The 23,113-nt window shown below is 36.5% G+C and overlaps 2 protein-coding genes across 5 annotated transcripts; both read right to left on the bottom strand.

The window, feature by feature from the left end:
- Positions 1-4,131: 4,131 nt before the first annotated feature.
- Positions 4,132-16,246, bottom strand: LOC104904796 (K(+) efflux antiporter 3, chloroplastic). Of its 4 annotated transcripts, XM_010693180.4 has the most exons (19): positions 15,877-16,238; positions 14,077-14,463; positions 13,469-13,570; positions 13,068-13,148; positions 11,812-11,913; positions 10,879-10,956; positions 10,696-10,764; positions 10,412-10,462; positions 9,460-9,573; positions 9,273-9,374; positions 9,040-9,174; positions 8,014-8,195; positions 7,794-7,929; positions 7,179-7,250; positions 6,989-7,090; positions 6,360-6,521; positions 5,396-5,485; positions 5,139-5,300; positions 4,132-4,513 (listed from the first exon to the last, which is right to left on the bottom strand). In XM_010693180.4, exons 1-19 carry the CDS (start codon positions 15,910-15,912, stop codon positions 4,292-4,294), a joined length of 2,385 nt encoding a protein of 794 aa, XP_010691482.2. In that variant the 5' UTR covers positions 15,913-16,238; the 3' UTR covers positions 4,132-4,291. The 4 variants fall into 4 exon arrangements, with proteins under 4 accessions (XP_010691482.2, XP_048492758.1, XP_048492760.1 ...); XM_048636801.2 differs by lacking the exon at positions 4,132-4,513 and having other exon boundaries at positions 5,183-5,322; positions 15,877-16,244; XM_048636803.2 differs by lacking the exons at positions 4,132-4,513; positions 5,139-5,300 and having other exon boundaries at positions 5,420-5,692; positions 15,877-16,246.
- A 2,545-nt stretch (positions 16,247-18,791) lies between these two features.
- Positions 18,792-22,426, bottom strand: LOC104904795 (peptide methionine sulfoxide reductase B5). The gene is made up of 3 exons (XM_010693179.3): positions 21,967-22,426; positions 19,479-19,635; positions 18,792-19,168 (listed from the first exon to the last, which is right to left on the bottom strand). The coding sequence occupies exons 1-3, from the start codon at positions 22,341-22,343 to the stop codon at positions 19,019-19,021; spliced, it is 684 nt and encodes a 227-aa protein (XP_010691481.2). The 5' UTR covers positions 22,344-22,426; the 3' UTR covers positions 18,792-19,018.
- Between the last annotated feature and the right edge of the window lie 687 nt (positions 22,427-23,113).

The following is a 23,113-nucleotide window of genomic DNA, read 5'->3' as shown; positions in this document are numbered from 1 at the left end:
CATAATATAAAATTTCCCATAATAAAAGTGTAGCGAGTATTATGAAGCGGATGAAACATTTAGATTGTTTTAATATTCATAAATCAAATACCTCATATAGGAATATAGATTTATAATTGATTGATTTTTGAGAATTTTTGTTGGTGGAGATTAATGATTGATTACAAAATGTCACGGGTAACTTTAGTCATGTTAAAGTTTCATTTCTCATGTGCCATGGGACCATTTGGCCCATTTTTTTTATCTATACTATTTTTAAAAGCCCAATGTCAAAATGTTGGTTTGGTTTGGTATAGAGTAGGATGATATGTCAAACTGTTGAAGGGTCTATTTGATTCAACTTATTTTATTGTTTTATTTAATCTTATTTTATTATAAAATAAGTGAAAATAAGTTGGATAGAACATATTATTTTATTCGATTTTTTCACCAAAAGCCCCTGAGTTTTCACGAAATTCACCGGGTACCCTCGCACTTTTTAAAATACACGGGGTACCCCTCAGTTTTATAATAATACATCCAAATGCCCTTACTGACTAACGGCGTTAACTGCCATTAGTCATTAACCCTAATTTCTATTTTAAAGTCCTAATTAACCCTAACCCTAACCCTAAATACTAACCTTAACCCCTAACCCTCCCACCACCCTCCCACCACCCCCACCCCAGCAGCTCCCCCCTCCCCTACTATCCCGCAGCTCCCCCACCCCCGTCAACAGTCCCACAGCGCCTTCACCCTCCCTCATTTCGGTCGAATCCCCCCGCCCTCCCCCATTCCGGTCGAATCCCCCCACCCTCCCCCATTCCGGTCGAATCCCCCACCCTGGTCAAATCTCCCCCTCCCTGCTAATTTCCACCGCTTCTGGGTTCACTTCCACGAAGAAACGCCGACGACAGCAGCCTTACAGTGACGAAGAAACGCCAACGAGGGGAGAGGGACTGCGTGGGCTGCGATGGTGGCGGCTGTGAGGGTGGGGGCTTCGAGGCTGCGTGGGCGAGGGAGTGGGGAGGGTGGGAGGCTGCCATGGTGGGGAGTGGGGAAATCGATAGGGGTGGGGGGGGACTGTTGAGGGTGGGGGAAGGGGGTTGGTGGGGTGGTGACAGGGTGGGGGAGGGTTGGTGGTTGGTGGCTGGTGGTTAGGGTTAGGGTTAGGGTTAGGATTAGGGTTAGAGGTAAGAGTTAAGGGTTAATTAGGATTTTAAAACAGAAAATTAGGGTTAATGACTAACGGCAGTTAATGCCGTTAGTCATTAAGGGTATTTGGGTGTATTACGTTAAAACTGAGGGGTACCCCGTGTATTTTCAAAAGTGCTAGGGTACCCGGTGAATTTCGTGAAAGCTCGGGGGCATTTGGTGAAAAAATCGTATTTTATTTGATCGTATCTTATCTGATCTTATAAGATGTTAAATAAGTTAAAATAAGTTGAACAAAACAGGGCCGAAAAGGGAAATATATGTATTCTTACAATCTTACTTATTTCTCAACTTGGGGAAAAAAAGTGAAATTAAGTTTAGTTTAATAAAAACAAGTTCAATGCAGCAAAATTTAATCCAGTTAAGTTCAAATTAGTAAATTTTATAAAGAAAACAGTAGAGAATCTACACGCATAAATTCAATTTAACAAAAATAAGCTATTTTTAGAAAATATAAGGTTAGCTTAATAAAATAATTTCAGATATATGAAAATTACTCGAATAGAGCTCGAAATTATGCGCGAGATTCAACATCAAGTTTTAGGCAACACCGCTATAAGTCATAAGACTTTACCACCTAATGTCCTCGTAGTTGGCATCTAAGTACTCTTAGGATCTGTTCTCTTCGGCATAAAACAACTAAGGCTCCGTTTGGTAGGGCGTAAAATATTTTCAGTGTAAAATGATTTTCATGGAAAACAATTTACATTGGAAAACACAATTCCAAAATTAGTTTTCCGTTGTTTGGTTCAATGTAAAAAAAAGGATGAAATGAAAGGAAAATGAAAAGGGAAAGTAAGGAGGTAGTGAGAGGAGTGTACAAAAGAGAGAAGGAAAATAGTTTTCCCTTCATTTTGAAAGGAAAAATGGTTTCCATCCTTGGGAAGTAATTTTACCCCAAGGGAAAATGGTTTTACACTCTTTTGCCAACCAAACAATGTAAAACTGAAAATAGAGGAAAACAGTTTTCCGGGAAAATGTTTTACGCCCTACCAAACGGAGCCTAAATTGAATTGAACTGAAATGAATAGTGATATGTGAGAGTAAAAATATTGTTCAGAGCTGAACTGAAAATAAGTTAGGGAGAACAGACCCTTACTCTGAAGTCTCAACAACTATAGTAAAATTAAGTAAAAATGTATTGTTAGAGTTTTAAGAGTCAAATTAGTTATAGCATCACATATTTATATATGTACTGACACGTGAAAAGTGTACTATCCTAATAATATTGATCCAAAATGCAAGTTTTGCCAATCTGAAGATGAAAGCCTGGAGCATCTCTTTCGGGATTGTCAATTCTCCAGAAATATTTGGTTTGGAACACTGGGAATCAGATTGGAGGGTCAGAACCACCCACCTTTCCGAATGTGGATTAAGAGCATTCTCAACAATATTTGGGAAAGATCAGGGCATGAACAAGTAAACAACACCAGCCAACCAAACTTCATTTTTGATCCAGGAGAAACTCAGTAAATAACAGTTAAAATTATGTCTACTATGTGGGCAATCTGGTTGCACAGAAATGAGATGGTTTTCAGAGGAGGTACGTCAGACATCCAACGAACGACGGATGCTGTTAACGAATGGATCAAAAGACAGGAAGAAGCCACTCGAATACAGGACAGAGAGAGAGAGTATGGAAAATCAGGAAACATGCAACAAAAACATGAGTTAGTTTGGAGGCAAGGATATATTCAAAATGGAAATCTAGGGTGCTTCCAAGTTGATGGCTCTTGGAAAAAGAACAAGATAGTTCAGAACGATGCGGTGGCAGCTGTTGCCTGGGCGGACGACAATCATGAGAACCGATGGGGAGCTATGAAGGTCCTGGCAATTTCACCGGTCCAAACAGAAGCAATGGCCATCCTACACTGCATTGAGAGTTTAGAACCGGGGACTAGAGCTATATCAATAAAATCTGACTGTATCGAGATCATTAGAGCACTGTCAAAACAAAGCGCCCCACCACTTGAAATTAGGAACATAGTGGGTAAAATAAAGGAAGAAGCAGGTAAATTAGACTTTATTCCAATTGTTAAAGCCAACAGAGAGGAGGTTTCCAGGGCTCATTTCCTTGCTAATAAAGCAAGGAAAGAGTAGTTCTTCCCTTCCTCTTTCTTAGTCATTGTCAAAAAAATAAAAAATAATACTCCATCTACTCAAAAAATGTAATGATATTTTATGGTATCTGATGCATATATTTGATCATACACATATAGTATCCATTATACTATTTTTTTTTTTACAAATTTAGGTTAAAGAGCCAAATTAAACATCCATATGAAAATAGGAAATATATATAGAACAATATAAGTAAACATCTATGCTAAGAATATTGCTTATGTATGTTAAATTTCTATTAGGCAAAAAGTAGGAGCAACTAGTAACCAAACTATATTCATGGACCACAAAAGTTGGTGTGAAAATTATTTCAAGGTCATCTTTGAATTTCTTTAGTAGTTAGCTCTTTACCTTTTTAAGGTATATAGATAAAATGGTATAACCTGTTTTTATTAGACCTTTTACAAGTTGCCAAGTAGGTTTGATGTCACTTATAGTACTTCTTTATGAAGGGTGGGAGGGAAATTGGCATAAAGTGGTGTGTTCACACACAAAGACAAAAGTTTTTTTTTTGAATATATTGTACTCCCTCCGTCCCATAATATAGTGTCTACTTCATTTTGGTGGGTCAAACTTTATAATCTTTGATCGAATATTTTCATTTGTATATATATAAAAAATATATTCATGTGGGATCTTGTTAGATTCGTCTCGATGTTTAGTTTCATAATATCAACTTTTTATATTTTTTATTAATACGGAATTGAAGATATTAAAGGTCAAAGTTACATCTTGAAGACTGTGTAAAAAAGAAACAAGCATTATATTATGGGACGGAGAGAGTAGAACTTAGCTCAATAAAAAGACAGTAAACCCTGATATGGAGTAAAATTTCATTATTTACATAAAAAAATAGTGTCCAAAAAATTGTAACTTGTACAAAATCATATTTTGAAGAATATGATATTGACAAATAGTGTAGCAATAAGGGTACATTAATCACACAACATCATGTACAAAAAACTTGTCTGAACTTTCACCTCCTGTCATTAGGGGCCTTGTAGGAAAGACTATCACTCTCTTCAATGCCTTCACCTTTCATCACTGAATTGTTCCCACTGTCCATGTCCGAATAAGAGACGACTTCATCCTCCATGTCTGGAACCTCGCCTTCAATCAATTGATCTAATTCAGATAAGTTATCCTCGGCTCCAGCAACTCCTGTTGTTCTTGTATTGATTATATCTGCAACTCGAAACTTTTCGAGACAAAAAGAACTAATTTGAGGATTGATATTTGGAGCTTCAATATTGAGTCAGAGAAAAGAATAACTATAGTGCATTTTATAAGACGTGCAAGGATGCAATTCGACTATTTCATTATCTCCTGAAAGTTTAAGCATCACAGACAAAAACAAAAAGACTAAAAATACTTCTCAGAAATGCTCAGTTCAGCAGGAAGGGAAACCTTCATCTTTAATATTAATAACCGCGAATATTTCCCAGAAAGAAACCAACACAATACCCAACTTTGATTGAGTTCTATGATTGAGCTCCCAGTTAATTCCCACTTTGATTGTCCTAATGAAAGACAGAGACAAAGATAAGGGAGCATTTGGGAGGAAGACATCTTCATCGAAAAGTCATTTTCTCATTTCCCTTTGTTGGTTTGTAAAGATTGAGAATAATTATCTCAAAAATTGAAAACATTTTCCTTTTTTAAAGGAAAGAAAATACAATGTTCCTTTACTCTTGCAACTTAAGGAACTAACTACAGGAAACTAATTTTCAATTGTATTGTCCTGGGAGATACTTTTCATGAAAAATCATCAACTATACAATCAAACAAAGCCTAAAAGAAGAATTTTTTCACAAAGAGATTACCTGCGCAGGCTCCATCGTGCTGTATTCCTGACCATCTGTTTTGTTTACCGTATCTTGCGCTTGCATCTCCATCGAATTTCGAACAAGCTGACTCAAGAAGTCTACATCGTCAGACATCACACCAAATCCTTTAAGAAGCTTTGAGCCGAGCTGTAAACTTGTCTGCTCATAGATAAACAATTAACTAGTACCATGTTAACCTCTTGGGAAGCAGATAAGTTGGACAATTCAACTGCCACAACATCACAGATAGTTACCTCTGCATTTTCAATAATTGCGTCATTTGCACCTGATTTCTTCAAATCCAACAGATGCTTAAGATCTTGGGCTCTAGCATATATTGGGACCTGTTCTGTAAAATCGTTGTCAGGTCAAGAATATGTGTAATTGTACATTGTTCAAATAACTCCCTCCATTATACATTGTCTCAAACAACTCCCTCCATTTCATGATAGTTGCAATATTTGCTTTTTAGAGTGGACGTCAACTAGTTTAGTTGCTAAAGTCATGATCTAGGATCCAATCCCGTCAAAATCATTTCCCCTTGTGGCTCTCTAAGCACCAAAAAAAATGTTTTCAGCTCAAACTTTACAATTTTGAGTGTATTGTTTCACTATGGAGTACGACGAAGTATATATCAAAATATTTCGTAGTATCATGTGAGCTCTTGTTTAGATTTGTTTCATTTTGTATTATCTAGATATCAACTTCTTACATATTTACACTATTTTGTAACTAAAGATAGCAATAGTCGATAGTGTGTGTTAGAGATCATGAAAAAAAGTCGGAACTATTGTATCTCTTTTACTCCCTCCGTTTTTGAATTGCTACATTGTTTGGGCATGTTTTTCAAGATGTTTTAAAACCCTTAATATCTCTTATTTCCTTTAAGTAAAAATTACAAAATTTTGATATCATGAATCTACACACCAAGATGAATCTAACAAGACCACACATGACTATATTTTTACTTATAAAAAAATCACAATTGGTCAAAGTTGGTAGTTTGATTTCCTAAAATGGAAATGTAGCAATTAAAAAAAAAACGAAGGGAGTATTGTTTAAAATCAAACACTGACAGCCTATAGGAGGCTCCCCTGAAAATCAAATTGATATATCAGAATCTCAAGGCAAAGTTTTGCCTTCACATTCACAACATTCGAACATCAAAGTTAAACTTACGAGTAAAATATTATGCTAAGATAGACGATGAGTAATTACCGATGGAAAGGTGAGTCGGACACTTTTAACTGCTTCAATCGCCTTGTTCTTTTCAGGATACATGACTAAGACAGCTTTAGGAGAAGATATGCCAGCAGACTGCAACACTGTTGGTCTAGATCCATCACCGTATAAGACTGGAAACCCGTTCTTCTTTGCTCTCTGTTTAAAAGAAGAAAAAAGTAGTTAGGTAAAACCCGGGCGATGTTCATTACTTGATTATTTTATATAAAAAAGCTAATACAATACTGTTATAAGAATTAGACTGCTAAAAGGTCATTCTTAAGTAGAAACACTTTTGTGGGTGAGAAGTTATTCCATTTGGACATCTACCATACAAAGTTACAAACTAAATGGGGTTCAAGTCGATGCTTCAAACTAAAAAGATTTCGTTTTCAATGCCATCATTTTGTAAGGATTGACACAATTATACATGCATATAGTTGATATTTAGTTGTACCTAATGGAAGATTTCAACATAGAGAGATTTGGTGACTATGAGGGAACTTTGGTGGGTTTGGGAGAGAAAATCAGGAGTGACTATTTTTTCCTTTTATGAGGGGATGGGACGGCCTCATCATTTTTTTTGCTTGTTTATAATGTAGCTGTATATTTCTCTTGAAACCAACCTCGACAACAGCAGGATTAAGATCAAAAGCAACATATGGCCAACCCGAAGCTTCACCATCTGCACCAGATGCCAATGGAGCTGACAAAAGATTTGCAAGGACCTGTAGTTGCAGTCACAAATAGCAATGAGAATGCTAATTGTGTTGGTCAACTTGCCAACTTCTTTTTGATGATTTGTGGGAACCCTACCTGACCCATTTGTCCAAATCCAAGAATAACCACTGGTTCACTAACGTCATAATTCGGCCTCTCTACAGCTTTCTGTCATTATAATTCAAAAATGCTCACATATTCATATAAACATATGCAAACAAACAGATAAACCACTATGACTCAGATTAATACTTTCCCAAGTGAAGTATGGCATAGACGGACTGCATTGTTCTGAGATTTTCTAGCCTTTCTCATAAGATTACATTAGATATCCTGCATTTGCTTCCTCTTGATTCTATTAAAAATAGTTTTCCCAAATTAGGTCAATAAGTATGCACTTCTTTCAAACTACCACAGCATTTCTCTGACTATGTATCTGCTTAAAGATAGGAGAATTGTGAATCACAACTAAAATTTATTATATTCTAGCAAAATAATTCTTCGTGAATGTCTATTCCTATGTGTATAACTTTCAGAAAGAAGTTCCCAGCTTACTTCTTTCAGATTGCTGGGAGCTTGTTCCAACAGATATTATTGCATGTATTTCAGTCTCTTTCAAAGAAACCTTGGCCCTATGCTACTAAGTATAATATATTTCTCTAAGAAATACCAAGCAGCCTTTTATCATATATCAAATTAACACATACTTACAGTGCCTGTTTCGAATTTTTCAGCAACAAAATCAGCAGCTTGCCGTCCAAGTTCATTTAGCAAAGGTGTCAGTGCCATTGACAGCACAACAACAATTATGAGAAGTTTGTTGAGTTCAAGCGGTAATACTCCTAGTCTGATTCCATGAAATCTCATCAATAAACAGAGAAAAAACAAAAATTGCATAAAAAAGGTGAGTTGCATTATATGAATAACTTGCCTATTTGCAAGAGAGAAAACCACAAATGCAAATTCACCTCCTTGAGAAAGAAGAAACCCTATTCTTATGCTTTCTTTCAAGGATAGTCCAACTCGGGGTCCTACAACTGTTATTATCATCGTCTTAATAGCAATCAGGCCTCCCAGGAGTGTGAGAACATTGGGCCATTCTCGGGCAAGAAGCTGCAAAGGAAAATGAAGAACTTATAGACAACATTCTAATTATTATTATTACTTCTGCAGATGTAATCAAAATAATCTGTTATACATGCCCACCATTTCATGAAGATAGTATAACAGCTTGACAACTATGTATATGGCACGTGCCATGACTCAAGACCATCCTGCATCAAATTCCATGGAGAAGGCTCGAAGTGGAATGAATAATATCCCTTATTTCCCACAAAAATCAGGAAAAACAGCACAAGTAATTCTACAACCCAAAAGCATGTAATGCATAAAAAAGAATATCAACGAGAGTACCCTTGCAGGCTTGCACAGTTGCATAGTAGTAGTGCACACTGAATCATCTATTTGTTTTTATTTCTAGATTTCAAACTTGAAAAACTGGAATTTGAGCGAAAAGGGAATAAAGAAAAGAGAGAAATAAGAAAAAGTGAGGAACGCCAATGCATGGTACAAAACAGATTAGGAATTCAACCAGTTTACCTAGTCACCACGAAACAACGTGAAACACTATGGAAAGATGGGGAGCAACACAACAGATGAAGAAATAAGGGCAGAAAGGCGGAGGCATGAAGGAAGCAAACAAAAGAGAATGATAGAGGGATTAGAAGACATCCATGGCTGATAAAAAAATATATTAACAAGAAATATCAAGGATTCTATGGATAAAGCCATTTGTTTAGGAGTTCAAAGACGCCACCTAGCCAAGTGATAATGTTAAAGCCTTCACATTGCCATTAATTGAATGGAAGAAGTGGAAAGAAACCTTTTTCTTTATTCTAAAAGATGAACACGAAAACCTAGTATAATTTATTCAACACAACTATGACTTGATGAGTACCTGAGTATCAATAGAAGTTCCTGTCGTCACAAAGAACAATCCAAGAAGTAAACCCCTGAATGGTCTTATATCAGCTTCAATTTGTGTTCGGTAATTTGTTTCAGCCAATATGGCACCCGCCAAAAAAGCTCCAAGCTGAAGTTGCAAGCAATGAGGGAAAAAGTAAATGTAAGTTGAGTGAAGAATACTCAGTGACTTTAACTATTCCCATATCAAATTAAAGGCATTAGAACCGTGTCACTGAAGCCAAGCTTTTGCGTAACAAGTGAAGTCCCAGCAACTGTAAGCAAGCAGAGAGCAATGAAAGCTTCTGAGCTCCTTGTTTCTGCAACAACCTAATAATATGTCACACACTCACACTGAAGATTTAGAGTAGATAATTCAACTACCTAGGCCCTTGAATAAATTATTTAAATCTACCTCAAAGACACGCCTCAGGAAGAATTTCCCTCCAAGAGAAAGCAATCCAAGTCCACCTAAAGCTTTTAGACTTTCCTTGACAAGCATTGGCCAAATGCTTGCCTCTCCTATATTCTTCAGAGAACACCAAAAATTATGTTAGTACCATTGAAAGCTTGAGGAAAGGGAAATTATGTTAGTACCATTGAAAGCTTGAGGAAAGGGACAGAAGAACAGAAATATAAACAAAGACAACGGAATAAGGGCAGCATGAAAGGGTCCCCCCGCCACATCTTCCATTTATTCGTCAAAAAGAAACTATTATTGGAAATGAGTATCTCCAGCGATTGGAAGAGGCACAGAAACACTACCTCATGTACCTCAACAACACCCACCAGGCCACCACCCAAACAAATGATATTTAGTTCATCTTAGTTCCCCTATCCTAATTCTTATCTCAAGGGGAGGATTAATTAAGTAGTATTTTACAAGATACACATCCCATATTACCCTTGCACTTCATTGCAAACCATAAGGACTGAAGAAGAAACGTAATAATTTGTCTCAAAAGACCATGACTCTGCACACAGAGGGACCGACACTGCATCATATTATTGTTGTTATTGGATGTCAGGTAGCACGGTACACTACAATAGCAGGAGTGAATAGTTGGCAATGGTACTTGACTGCGATCATCATTATATAATCATCCCCTCCATCTCTACCGGGCATCTGGAGAACAAGTACAAGGGCGACTCTTTATTTAGCCTAGAGACAAGTTTCCTAGTTCCACAAAACAAGTAACTATCAAAGTCTTAACTACACATGAGACTTTTCTGCCACATACCCATCAACGTATAGATAACACAGGAATCATCATTTAGCCGACAAAAGAACCTAAGACTAAAGCATGTTTTCTTTCTCAGCAACATGGATGAAGATAATCGGTTGCATACTGAGGAGTATTATCTACCTGGCTCTCAAGCACTGGGAGTACCACCAAGAGAGGGACAACAGCTATATCCTGCAAATATGACAATTTTATGATATAGGGTTAATAATCGAGAAACCTACTTAAAGTTCCACTTTCGGGGAAACTCCGATTCACATCCACAAGAAAAGGATAAGATCACAGACAATTGCTAGAAAACATTTCATAATGAGTAATCAGTTTAAACACTGAAACCATAAGAGAATGATCATGAGAAAATTTATAAGTAACTTATGGAAAAGTAACCTGGACATATGAGTATTAACCTGTAGCAGAAGAATCCCCAAAGTAGCCGAGCCAAATCTTGTTGGAAGCTCACCTTTCTCAGCAAGAAGCTAAAAAGACATGTAACATGAAGTAAGTCAGAACTTCATAGCAATCTTTACTTGGTATTAACTAAGTAATGAATCAATGCACCTAAGAAGTTATAGAGTTTGATTTCCAACTACCTGTAAAACAAAGGCTGAAGATGACAATGACAATGCAGCACCTATGACTATGGCCTCATCAACACTTCTGATATTAACCTGTAAGTGACTCAAAAATACAGAAGTACCTTCAGCAACAATAATAAAGGTAACAATTAACATAACAAATTTAAATGAAGAAGAGTTTTCAGTAACTTAAACATGCACTATGTCTTCTTGAAAGAGATTCTTACTACACATGCATGTCATTATCTAGAAGCAGTGGATTCAGGTAACTTTTGTAGTTTCATTTGTATGGTTTGCTCATCGTTCAACTACCTTTTGAAACTCACTTGGTAATCTTCATTAATTGAATCTCACTTCTATGTTCTATCATAAATCATTCCTATTATGCTTAATGTTCATACTAAATATAGTGCGTAGACTTAAAACGATATCGTAGCCAAAAGGAAGCTGAACTTGTGTTATTCAAGAGTTCAGGAACAGATAGTTGACTAAATGTTTTTAGGTGTATGTGTGACAGCGTGAGTTCAAGGTTGCTAGCTTCAGGAGTTCTCATATGCTGTGATCAGCTTTTCTTCTCACATCTGGAATATAGTTATTAACGGGAGAGTAATGACCCACCAAGGGAAAAAAAAAAAGTAGTCATAAGATAATTTTTAACAGAACATGTCTACTGATCGCACTACTCCTCATCAGTTGCACCAAGAAATGTGGCCAGCAAGCAAGAGAATGCTAAGAAACTAGATCGGAGAAGGATTAGATCCACACCAAGACACTTTCAGATGGGAAAAGACCCTTCAAGTTCAAACATAAAGAAAAACCGTTATGCCAACTAATGATAATTCAGTCAAAATCTTCCAATAGCAGCTGCATATAATTGACACTTGACAAGATAAAATGTAATCAAACTGTGAACCCCGAGTAAAACTTCGATAAGAGTAAACTACATACCAGATCAGATCGTGAATGAAACAAGAACTCCAAAATTTTTGTCCCAAGTGCCTCATTTGGAGGAAGCTCAAATGCTGTGAAAGCAAGTGTGGACAAAAGAACCTGAAAGGGATAGAAAATGAATCCAAACACAGTAACATTGGTATGCTTATAAAAATATAACCATACAAGCCGAACTGCAAACACCAGTTTTTTCAACATGTAGAATTAGGCTAAACCAATGGAAACATGCCACAATCAAGAGAGTCTAGGTTATGTAAAACTTTTTCGGATAGCGCTTTCTACACGTAAATAATTACCAATTTATATGTGCTGGTGAAGCACACAAATTGTAAGGTAGTGTACAAAAGTTTCATTCTAGGCTTATTTCAGCAAAAGTCTAGCCTTTTTCCTCCTCATAATTTGTTTTTCCCATGACAATCAAATTAGAGGCACAAAGCATATGCGGCTATGCTCTATTCAAGAAGTAGCAGCCTTGCCTTCTATGATTCTAATAGCTTAGGTCTTTAACATCACGTAGCACCAACAACTTCAGCACATTCTTTAAAATTGACATCTACTAGTATTGGGAAAAAACTTTATGTACTCAGTTGGGTAGATAGTGCACTAGAGATAAAAATGAATATGTAGTGTAATCCAACTCATTAATCTAGATCCTTATTATCTCTAGTGGGTTAAATACCCACTGGGTATATGTAGGATTGCTCCTAGTATTCCAGTACTTAGCACTTAGCAGAGAATAATGACAAAACACATCAAATTTAAACCTAAATATCAAAATATGTACAAGAAACTATGTAAGTATTATGTATCGGAAACAATGAATATCCTTTGAAGCTCAAAGTGCTATCGATGTCAGTGAAGTTTTTTAATCTAATCAAATAAATATAAAGGTGGAGACTCCGTCCTGTACATAAATGATGATATCCACCTAATTGAACTCATCACATATGCATCGACATCAATCTGAACTCCATGCCTCTAAGAAAAGCTTCTACTTAAATAGAGTAAGAGGGGATACATGTTTGCAGTACCCTTGCAATAAGAGAGAGACTACTTCTATCTGAAGCCTCTCTTATCCACCCCAAAAGAGAAGGGGAAAGAAAATATATGATACCTTGATTTAAAAAAAAGACAAGCTGCTACTTCAAATACGAATAAGAACACATAATGACAATGGTTAAAGCCTCTAAACGAGAAAGGTAACAAAACCATCTAAGAGTTATAGAAATGCCACTACTTTGCACAAGATGTACCTGAGGCAATCCAATGCCAAAAGCAAATTTAGCAAGAGCCTTTAAACGTGCAAGTGAAAGCTCCAATCCCATCTCAAAAAGCTGGAAACAGCAAACAAAAGGGAATGACCGAAGGTCCATATGAAAGTTTTCAAACATAGAAAAGTGTAGGAAAAGCAGCAATACCAATTGCGTGCTTCTTTGCAGCTATTAAAAGATATGAACTAACATCTATTTATCGTGAAGGCTATGACACATAAGGCTGAAAGGTTTTATAGCTATTGAAAGATCTGCATAAAATAAATGCTGGACAGCAGTTACATAACTCACCCAGTTTTATAGCTATTTGAAGCAGCATACCTAAACATAAATTAAAGGCATGATAGAAAATGGAATCCTTAAGCAGAGAAAAGAAACCATACCAGAAAAAGGATACCCCACTCAGAGAGAATCTTAACATCAGTAAGATTTCTTATAAGGCCAAATTGATTTAGAACAACACCGGCAAAAAAGAATCCGAGTATCTGCAAGGAAAAAGCATGATTTTAAGCATTCTAGAAGCAGAAACTTTCCAGCTGCCATGGGCATGCCAAACAAACAACTCTTGCAGGTGTTCCATATATATTACAAGTAATGCAAATCACAAACTGGGCATGCTGCATCTAGATGCTTTAGATGCACCTAATAAATTCAAGATCTAAATTCTAAACAAAGATCACTGCACAATCTTGCAGATTCCTTACAGACTTTCGGTAGACAACTAGACATGAAAGAAAAATAAAAATCAGTAAAATTAATGGAAAGCATTGGTCAGCTAGAGAAAAAGGCTACACTCTTAAGCTGCAGCAACAAAAACAAAACTCTGTAAATGAAAGAGAACATTTATTTGTCGGGATATTTCATGTTTTCTGAGTGCCTTAAGTCAGATAACGAGTGTGACATTTTCATGGCATACTGAAGAAATTTCGTAGAAAAGAATATAGAAACATCAGATAAAGTCAGAGACCGGAAAAGTATTAGAATATCTTACAGGGCTAGCTTTTAAAGTTCTAAATGCAGGAACAATGATGACGGTAACAACCAAAAATGTCAAGGTATCCATCCCCAAGTCATTAATGACATCAACCGCAGTGGCTATGTCGACCACAGCATGCAACTGAAATCTCTTGCTGTCACCTGACCTAAAGCCCGAGAAGGATAACTTTCTATGACTAAAAGATGCTGAAACTGATGTTGACAATTTGTCCCAAACACTCCTCCTAACATAAGCATCTTGTAACCTTGAATATATCATGTTTGAGGGCAGATGAACCAGGCGATCCCTGGAAGATAATAAATGACGCGAACACCTACGAAGACTTGACATTTTATGGGAGGAGGTCTTTTTAAAAATGTTCCTATATGTGACCTCAGAACCCTGCAAGTATATAAGAAAACAAATTAGTTAAAAATACAGGTTCATACTTGAGCACAGAAACATCTTCTAAGTGCACTCCATCATTATCTGATACACCTTTCAACTGATTATCAAACATTGAAAGGTCTATACTAATTCCGATACATTTTTTGACAGATTATCAAATATCTTGCAAGTGCGCTCAACTACTTTTCCCTTTTTTTATACTTATCTGCTTTTCAGCCGAGGAGAAGATAGGCATCAAAATTTCATCAATATATGATTTAATATCAAAACTGGCAAAATGATTTTTCCTCCTGTGTTCGTTGACAGGATGTTTTCTTACTAATTTAAACAACTTTCTCTAAGAATGTAATATCTGCCCCCTTAAAATTATATCAGTTGATTGAGTATAAAACTATTCTTAGGACTCCAACTATCAGCTTAAGTTTTTGGTTGAGTTGGTCGTTTGACATGGTACCCGCGCCAGCGTGCCATAAAGGTCACAGGTTCAAATCTCATCAACCCGTCCTTTCTAAGTGGAATATTTAGCGTCATGTATGAGGGACAACTTAAACTTTTGGTTGAGTTGGTACTTTGACAAGGGAAACAACCATTGAGTCTCTGAATGGAAGGTAACTCACAGATTCAGAGCCCAGAGGTGTCCAAAGGTGAGACAACAGATGTTAGACCGCATGTCTTATTCTCCATTTCTCTAATATCACACAACAATCGTCATCTTTACAACAATTTTAACATGTTTAGTACATTTAGAAGTCAAAGTAACCAAAACAGGTTCCACTAATATCCCAATTTGGCTAGTTTCAAGCAGAAGTTCGGGTTCCATAGAAATACAGCAATTGAATTGTATTGCACAATGCAAAGTAAATGAGGTCTTGACTTAGTGGTAAAGACTAAAGACCATGCTAATGAGGTATTGCCCTATTGGCATTTATGTCTCCGGTTCGAATCCCCTTCACCTATTCTAAACATCATAAGGATTTTCGTGCCACATATTGACCACAATAAAAATCCAAAATGCATAGTATCACATAAAGATAGATAATAACATTGAATTAACTAAGCAACCCTCATAACTTAGCATTATACAGTTACACCGATGAATGTGTGATTTTGTCATTAATTCCTAAACTAACACCATCAAAGAAAATATGTATACATCAAAACTGTATATCAAATAACCCATTTCAGCATTATATTGCAGCAAATTACATGCACAATTTAATCAGACAATTTGATTCAGACCACTATAAAAATTCAAACTTTATACAAAAAAATAAGGAATTTTAACTTATACTTAAAAATGGGACTGCAATTTACTCCATCATATTACTAAAACTAAAATTTCAACCCAATTCACCACATAACCAAAAGAAACCAAAAAGTTGCAAAGAAAGATATTAAATTTAATACCTTGAAACAATGGGAAAAAACCATAGAATCCGCCATAATTCCAACAAAAAGATTATAAGGGGCAAAATTGCAAAATGATCAAATCATTTTGTACCCAATTTCAAGTAAATTACTTAAGAATTGAACTATGCAAAATATAAGCAACTGTGTATTGTAAATATTTAATTTTTGTGGAGAGTTTGTGGGAGGAGAGAGAAAGAGAAGTGAGAAGAAGTGGAGAATCCACGGTGGTCAGTGTGTGGAGTGTTGTGGTACAACATTTTGAAGGTTGAATTGCAACCAGAGATTACATTTTGTTCCAGTGAAAGGGCCTACGTGGCTCTGTTAACATCAGCTTCTTTGTTATCCTTTCATATTTCTCTTGCTCATTCCTCTAAAAATTCTACCAGTTTTATACTATCATGGGAAATGTAAGGCTCATTAGCATTCATTTTTTTTTAAAGTACGAGGATTGTTTGATGAGTGGCTATCACTTGAAATCGAATGCTAAATAATATTTTTCAATTGGGAATGAGCGTTGGTTAAATTCAAGTGGTAAGTTTTTCCGATTTCCCCTAGTAAAGTTTAGGATTCAATTCTTACTCCAAGTATTTGCTTGGAAAATAAAGGAGGTGGTTGAGTGTGTTTGACTTGTAATGGGTCTCTAGTGGGGTCGGTGCGAGGGCATCCTAGAGGGTTTTCTTCTTACCTTATAAAAATAACATTTTCAACTTACACGTATTTGTTTCTCTAACTTAATTCTTTATCTAAATTTAGTTAGAGATGGTCAACAGTGCGGATCAATCCAACCCAGCCCCCTCTTGGGCAGTCTGGGTTGAGCCCGCGAAAAGCTCGGTCCAACCCAACTCAAACCGTGAAATTGGTGGGTGGGTCGTGGGCCAATTTTTTTGAGTCCAACCCACTAAAGCCTCGCTACTAAAATCTCCCATCCTGGTCCACGAAATTGGCCCAGCACGACCCATGAATCGGACTAGTCCAACCCAAGTAATTATTCAACCAGATTGTATATATTTTAATCAAATTGCATATATTATAATTCAATCAAATTCGAAAATAATGAACTTATTCATAAATATTAGTAATTGTATATATTTTAATTAATTTTAAAGATTTTATGTAACAATAATAAATGATTCCAATGATTAAATAATTTTGAAAAAAAAAAATTTCATGACAGCCTGTCAGACCGCTAGGCTCACGAACCACTTACCAAAACGTAAAAAAGGGTAACAGATTGGCCAAGAAGTTTTCAACCCATGAACCAGACCACCCAAACCGTGAATTTCATGGTCCGAATCTGGACCGTGAAATCTAAACCCGGCCTACTAGGGCCTACGGACCAACCCGCCAAACCTGCACCTGTGGCCATCTCTAACTTTAGTTTATTTATGCATGGGTATTTTGGTTAATTAATAATGATTTAGGCACTGAACTTGTTAGCCAAATAAAGATTACATTAAGGGCGTTTGTAGATACTTATTTGGCTATCTTTCCTTTTCTTTTCCGAGAGTTTGTCTTGTAAGAGACTGCCTACTTTTAAATTAAAATTAGGCAATAGTGTGAAGCCCAATATTAAAAAGGGAATTAGCCCAATAGTCACTAGGCTAATTTCTTTCTGTGACTATTTTAATCAATTTAGTTACTAGGTCTACTTTTATATTAAAATTAGACCGTCTCTTTTAATAATTTTTGCTTTTCCGAAACTTGAATTGTTACCTTGAAAACATCTAATTGGTTGTTGTTAAAAATTAAAACTTTAATTTCAAAACATTGCATATGCTCTAAATATTTAAAAATTGTAACATTGATACATTTTTATAATAAATTAATATCCTTTTGAAGACACAGTTGCATGTAGAGATTACATAGTTATTTGAGGAGAAGTCGGACTCGCATGATTAGGGATGGCAATCCAATCCAAATCCGACCCTAGTCCGCTCCGCTCCGAAGGAAAAAATCCGAATTGACTCCGACAAAAAAGTAATCCGACTCCGACTCCGTTTAAAAAATCCGACTCCGAGTCGGAGGAGGGTCGGAGTCGGATCTCATAAAATAATCCGACTCCGACTTTGAGTCAATCAATCATTTTTTCTTATTTATGTAATGTATTATTTATGTATAATCTGACTTGGACTTTCAGCCAGTTGTATTATATAGGCTTTTTCCACAGAAAAAATAATAAAAAAATTGGAAGAAAAATAAGTCGGATCAGGTTCGGAGTCGGATGTTCGGATTTTAGGTCGGATTCAGATTTTCAAAGTCGGATCTCGGAGTCGGACTCGGATTTAAAATCCGACTTTTTGTAGGGTCGGAGTCGGATTATGCATAATCCGGTCCAAGTCCGACCCGTTGCCATTCCTACGCATGATTCTAAAGGGAAAAATTCGACATTTAGAGATGAGAAATCAAGCATCTTTCCCTCTTCTTTTTTTTTTCAAGGAGAAATTTCATTATTGAAGGCCAAAAGGCATCTACAATAGATATTTAAGAAAAGAAAAAACTATAATAAATCAGATCGAACAATACAGCACAACCCCATTATATTTGCTGAATCAAACAACTATTGATGAGAAAGTCTATCATTCTGACATAATTTGGGAAAAACATTCCAATTAATCCATGAGAAAATCACGCATCTTTCACTTAATCTATGTACCTTCGATAAAAGAGCAAATATATCCAATTAACCCATGGAAAAATCACGCATCTTTCACTCAATCCATGAGAAAATTGTAGCTACCAAAAAATGAATTTGATCTATTAAGAGACCCATTTATTTCAAGAGATAGGTAAGTTGATATATTAAATGTTGCATTAAATCGCTTCGGAAAAATGAACTTGTGGACATTGATTTAGTACCACCCCATCTCATCTAATGCTCATGTTTATAGAATTATACTTAAAAAAAGATCATCTCACCACAAGAAAATCAAAATCTTTAATCAGTCACATACAGTTGGAAAACCACAATATACAGTATACACAATGTGAGATTGCTTTTTGCAACAAAGAGATCTTGGTGAAATGAAATCACAAGACATATAGAGTAAAAGGTTACACTTATTCAGGACCAGATAAAAGGACTTTGTAGACGACGTTGCCTAAACACCAAATATCAGAGGTTATAGAATAGCCAACACTCTCACTTTGGAGGAACAAACTTCAGTGAGATGCTGTTGACGCAGTGGCGCTCGTCTGTGGGTGTTGGAAATCTTTCACCTTTGAATACATGACCAAGATGTCCACCACATGCTGTGCAAGTAATCTCAATCCTCCTTCCGTCGATGTCAGGCTGCAAAGCAATACAGCAATTTAGATCCAAGTTGCAACGTATTAGGCCAACCCAGATCATGGCACGACCCAACACGAAAACAGCACAGCACGACACGATACTGCGTGTGTTAGGAAGGAATTTTGAATGGGAAAGCATGGTATGAGAGACATACTTTGACACGGAAAGGCATAGCAAATTCATGACTCTAGAGGTTACAGTGAGTACGGCTGAGTACCATCATTACGTGTCCGTAATCATTACAGTGAGAAACTGAGAATGAAAAATCACTAATTCATGGTAAAACTAAGTAGAATAAGAAGATGCTCACAGTGCGAGTTATGGCTCCAGGAAGTCCCTCATAGAAAGCTGGCCAACCACAGCCAGAGTCGAATTTGGTAGTTGATTTGTAGAGAGGAGTACTACACCCTGCACAAGAATAGATTCCTTCCTCAAAATATTTGTTATATTCTCCTGTTCCCGGGTATCTGCAATGAACATGTCCACGAGCACATTACACATGCTAAACAAAGAAGACTGGAGGGGTAAAGGTTTGCAACTCAAGTGATTATATATATTTGTCTATGCCACTTAATTACATCAAAATGATTTGATGAAATGTTCAGTCTAAGACTGCATACAAGACTCTAAATGGCCATGACAGCTTAAAAATAGGCAGCAGAAAGCAATGCTTCATATTACTACAACTAACCACACTGATAAACATTCTCTTTTCACATGCACATCTGACTATTGTATACTTCAACACTAGGATGCTCGGACTCGGGTACGGGTCCAAGGGTCGGACTTGGGAAATTCTAAATTCAAGGACTCGCGGACATGTTTGTTAAGTGTCCAAATTTTGGATATGGACTCGGGGACACGGCAACTAGTGAAAAAATATTGAATTTATGTTCAACACGCCAATTTAGAGCAAAAAACTCGCAAACTACCACAAAGACATCTATTCTGGAAAATATTGGAAGCCGAATGCACACAAGCACTGGGCATAAAACAAAACTTAAACTAAATGAATTCTCTGACTGATGAAGGATCATGATGTTTTGAACTAGAGTAAATGATATCTCACCATCCAAAGATAGTTAACCAAACAATATTATCATTGTCGGGTATACAACCCCAAATCAATACTCATTTGCTCCTATTCCAGATCACCCTCACCACTTGAGAGGTATTTTCTCCTGGTTGAATGCGGTAAACAGGACAAAAGGCAGCTTGCTTGTGTACGCAGATGACTTAAAATCTGATAAAAACTGCAATGAGTCTTACTGTTCCCAGGTCATATATCAAACCAAAGCAATGAATCAACATGTTTCTTCTTCTTTGATTCCTTTTCATGATTCAATCTAATTTATTTTTATAGTGGGTGAATGGAAAGTGAACAGCAATTCTGGCTTTCCCTATCTACTAGTTAAGTGCAACCCAATCACACATAGCTTCCCTAACCGTGCAATATTGTTACAGAATACTTGCATATTGGTGACCCAGCATATCAACTCCAGCAGAATTGGACGGACTCTAGATTGTGCAGGCATGAAGGCAAGCTTTGGAGTCAATAGTAGCACTTCGTGTAGCACTAGAGCATTATAGAGTTCATCACAGGATGGTTAAGCATAAAGGCATGGGCATAACATGATTAGGGGGTGTAAATGAGACGAGACAGCTCGCAAGCTACTCGAGATCGACTAGGTAAAATCTCGACTCGAGTGAGCTCGAATCGAACTCCAACTCGACTTGAGATGTTAGTGAGTCGAGTTGAGCAACTCGATTCGATACTCGTGAGAAGCTCAAATACTCAATTATCTATACAAATTACAAAGTACCTAAATTTGACATATTTTCTACCTTAGGGTTGCTTTTAACACGATACACTAGCAAGTTACTCGAAAAATACTCAATCAAAGCTCGACTCGGTCAAAACCGACTCGAGTGAGCTCAACTCCAATCGAGCTCAACTTGAAATGCTAATGAGTCGAGTCGAGCTAGCTCAAACTCGAGCTCGACTCGCATCATTTACAACCCTAGTCATGATGAAGAGCTCTTATATTCGGGTCACGGAACAGCACATGTAGATCGCAATGGCAAATTTTATTACAGTTGCTGCTTTTATTTCAGGCCAGCATACAGCACAATGGCAAGCTCGAGCTGTGCTTGGATTTTGCAAAAGCCGTTTGGCTTCCTCCAGAGGTTTTGCGTCCCACAATACCCTCTGTGATTCAGGGAGATTGAAGAGAGAAAATTGAAGGAGATGTTCTCCCTCTTTATTTTGAGATCAAGGTTTGTAAGAAGGTGCTAAGCATAACATAAAAAGCCATTGAGATTGTAACGAAATTCGGCATATTACAGTTTCAACATAATCCCATTTATCATCAAGAACAATTGAAGCAGTTGCCACATAAATTCACTCATTGATCAGTATAGCAAGTATAATTAAGTTCATGACCTACTTTCAGACACCAACATTTCTACATTAGCACACAAGTTCTTTTCCCAAAATCTATGTCTCACAAAACCCTTATAATTTACAACACCCATTACTATACATGAATTTATGCTACAAACTTCCTAACATCACAACTTTCCAACACAATCAACCATTTTCCTGAAAAAAATTGTTCCATGTTTATGACCTCAAACTTGCAAATTCCAAATTGTTCATACCCATGTTTAAATAAATTCATTATCTAAAAGCTAATGTATAGATTATTACAAATTACTTACAAAATCATAATATATAGAAGTTTAATTAAATAATATTCAAAATCAAATCAAATTGCAAAGCAAAATTAGAGCAATACTCGGTTCCTTTCTGTCTGAGAATACGAAATTGCTCAGGAGAGAGAACAGCACGCCACTCCTCCTCTGATTTCTGAACTGAATCAGGAGTTGCCGCCATTGTTGAAAACCTCAAGCTTTTCTTGAGAAGATGATGATGATGATGCAAATTCCCACCAAACCCAGATGAAAATTTTGTGTGATTAACAGATTTTGATTCCAAAGATCCAAACTTTGATTTGTTTAAGCAAGTGGGTATGGAATACTTTCTGGGATGATTAAGGGAAGAAGTCAAATTTTTGGAAGAGAAATTTGGAAAGAGTTTTCTAGTGGAGGTAGTTGTGGTGGTGGAGGTGATGGGTGAAGAAAAGGGTGAGATTCTGATGATATTCAAGCCCATTTTTTTGAAAATTATTGTTTTTGTTGGATAATCTAATTTTTACTTGCCATATTTGTGTTGCTCAAAAAGTAGCCTTCCAAGATCTTTGGGTTGGGCTAAGACACATAGCTTTGAGATTGTTTAGCACCAAAAAGAACAATCTTGTTGGGCCCCTCTTATCCAATATGGTTTTTTTAAACAAAAACAATTATCAAGTTTTCCCTTATGTGTAGTTATAATAAGTAAGGTGTATTCTTTTCACCCGAAAAACATGAATTGAATTTATTAGACCTGCTTGATCCTTATTAAAATTTATTATGAGGGTTGTGTAAAGTTAGACCTGATTAAATCTGTTCTGAACTTATTGGACCTAAAACTTATTTTATAAGTTGAAGAGAACACACCCTTACTCTTTCTTCTTTTCTTGAACTAAGTTGAATTGGACCGAAGTAAATTAAATTGAAGAAAGCTAAACAAATTAAATTGAGTTGTACTCAAGTGAGCTAAATTGAACCAAATTAAAATTAGGTAAATTGAACTAAAGTTAGTTAAACTAAACTGAATAGCTGAACTGAAATATGGCTCAAAAGAATAACGCTTAAGCAGCTTAATATCGCCCTAGTTTCTCCAAACGTCACTCTAATTAGGACAAAATTACCCCTTCCCTCACATACTCCTCACTAGGGGTGTAAGCGGACTAAGAAAAGTCCAGAGTCCAATCCAGTCCAGTCCAAACTTGTCGGACTGGACTGGACTGAAAATTTTTCGGACTGGACTCGGACTCAAATTTT

This window comes from Beta vulgaris, chromosome 9 (genome assembly GCF_026745355.1).
Source record: "Beta vulgaris subsp. vulgaris cultivar EL10 chromosome 9, EL10.2, whole genome shotgun sequence".
Classification (NCBI taxonomy): domain Eukaryota; kingdom Viridiplantae; phylum Streptophyta; class Magnoliopsida; order Caryophyllales; family Amaranthaceae; genus Beta; species Beta vulgaris.
The sequence above is the reverse complement of the archived record's forward strand: the minus strand, read 5'-3'. Positions and strand labels throughout refer to the sequence as shown.

Coding starts and splice junctions, on each gene's coding strand:
- LOC104904796 (XM_010693180.4), bottom strand. CDS start 15,912: ATGGCGGATTCTATGGTTTTTTCCCATTGTTTCAAG. Junction 10,463..10,695: donor TGGGGATTCTTCTGCTACAG/GTTAATACTCAT, acceptor TCATATTTGCAG/GATATAGCTGTTGTCCCTCT. Junction 8,196..9,039: donor GAACTTCTATTGATACTCAG/GTACTCATCAAG, acceptor TTTCCTTTGCAG/CTTCTTGCCCGAGAATGGCC.
- LOC104904795 (XM_010693179.3), bottom strand. CDS start 22,343: ATGGGCTTGAATATCATCAGAATCTCACCCTTTTCTTCACCCATCACC. Junction 19,636..21,966: donor CTCAGACAGAAAGGAACCGA/GTATTGCTCTAA, acceptor TGTTCATTGCAG/ATACCCGGGAACAGGAGAAT. Junction 19,169..19,478: donor CTGGAGCCATAACTCGCACT/GTGAGCATCTTC, acceptor ATTGCTTTGCAG/CCTGACATCGACGGAAGGAG.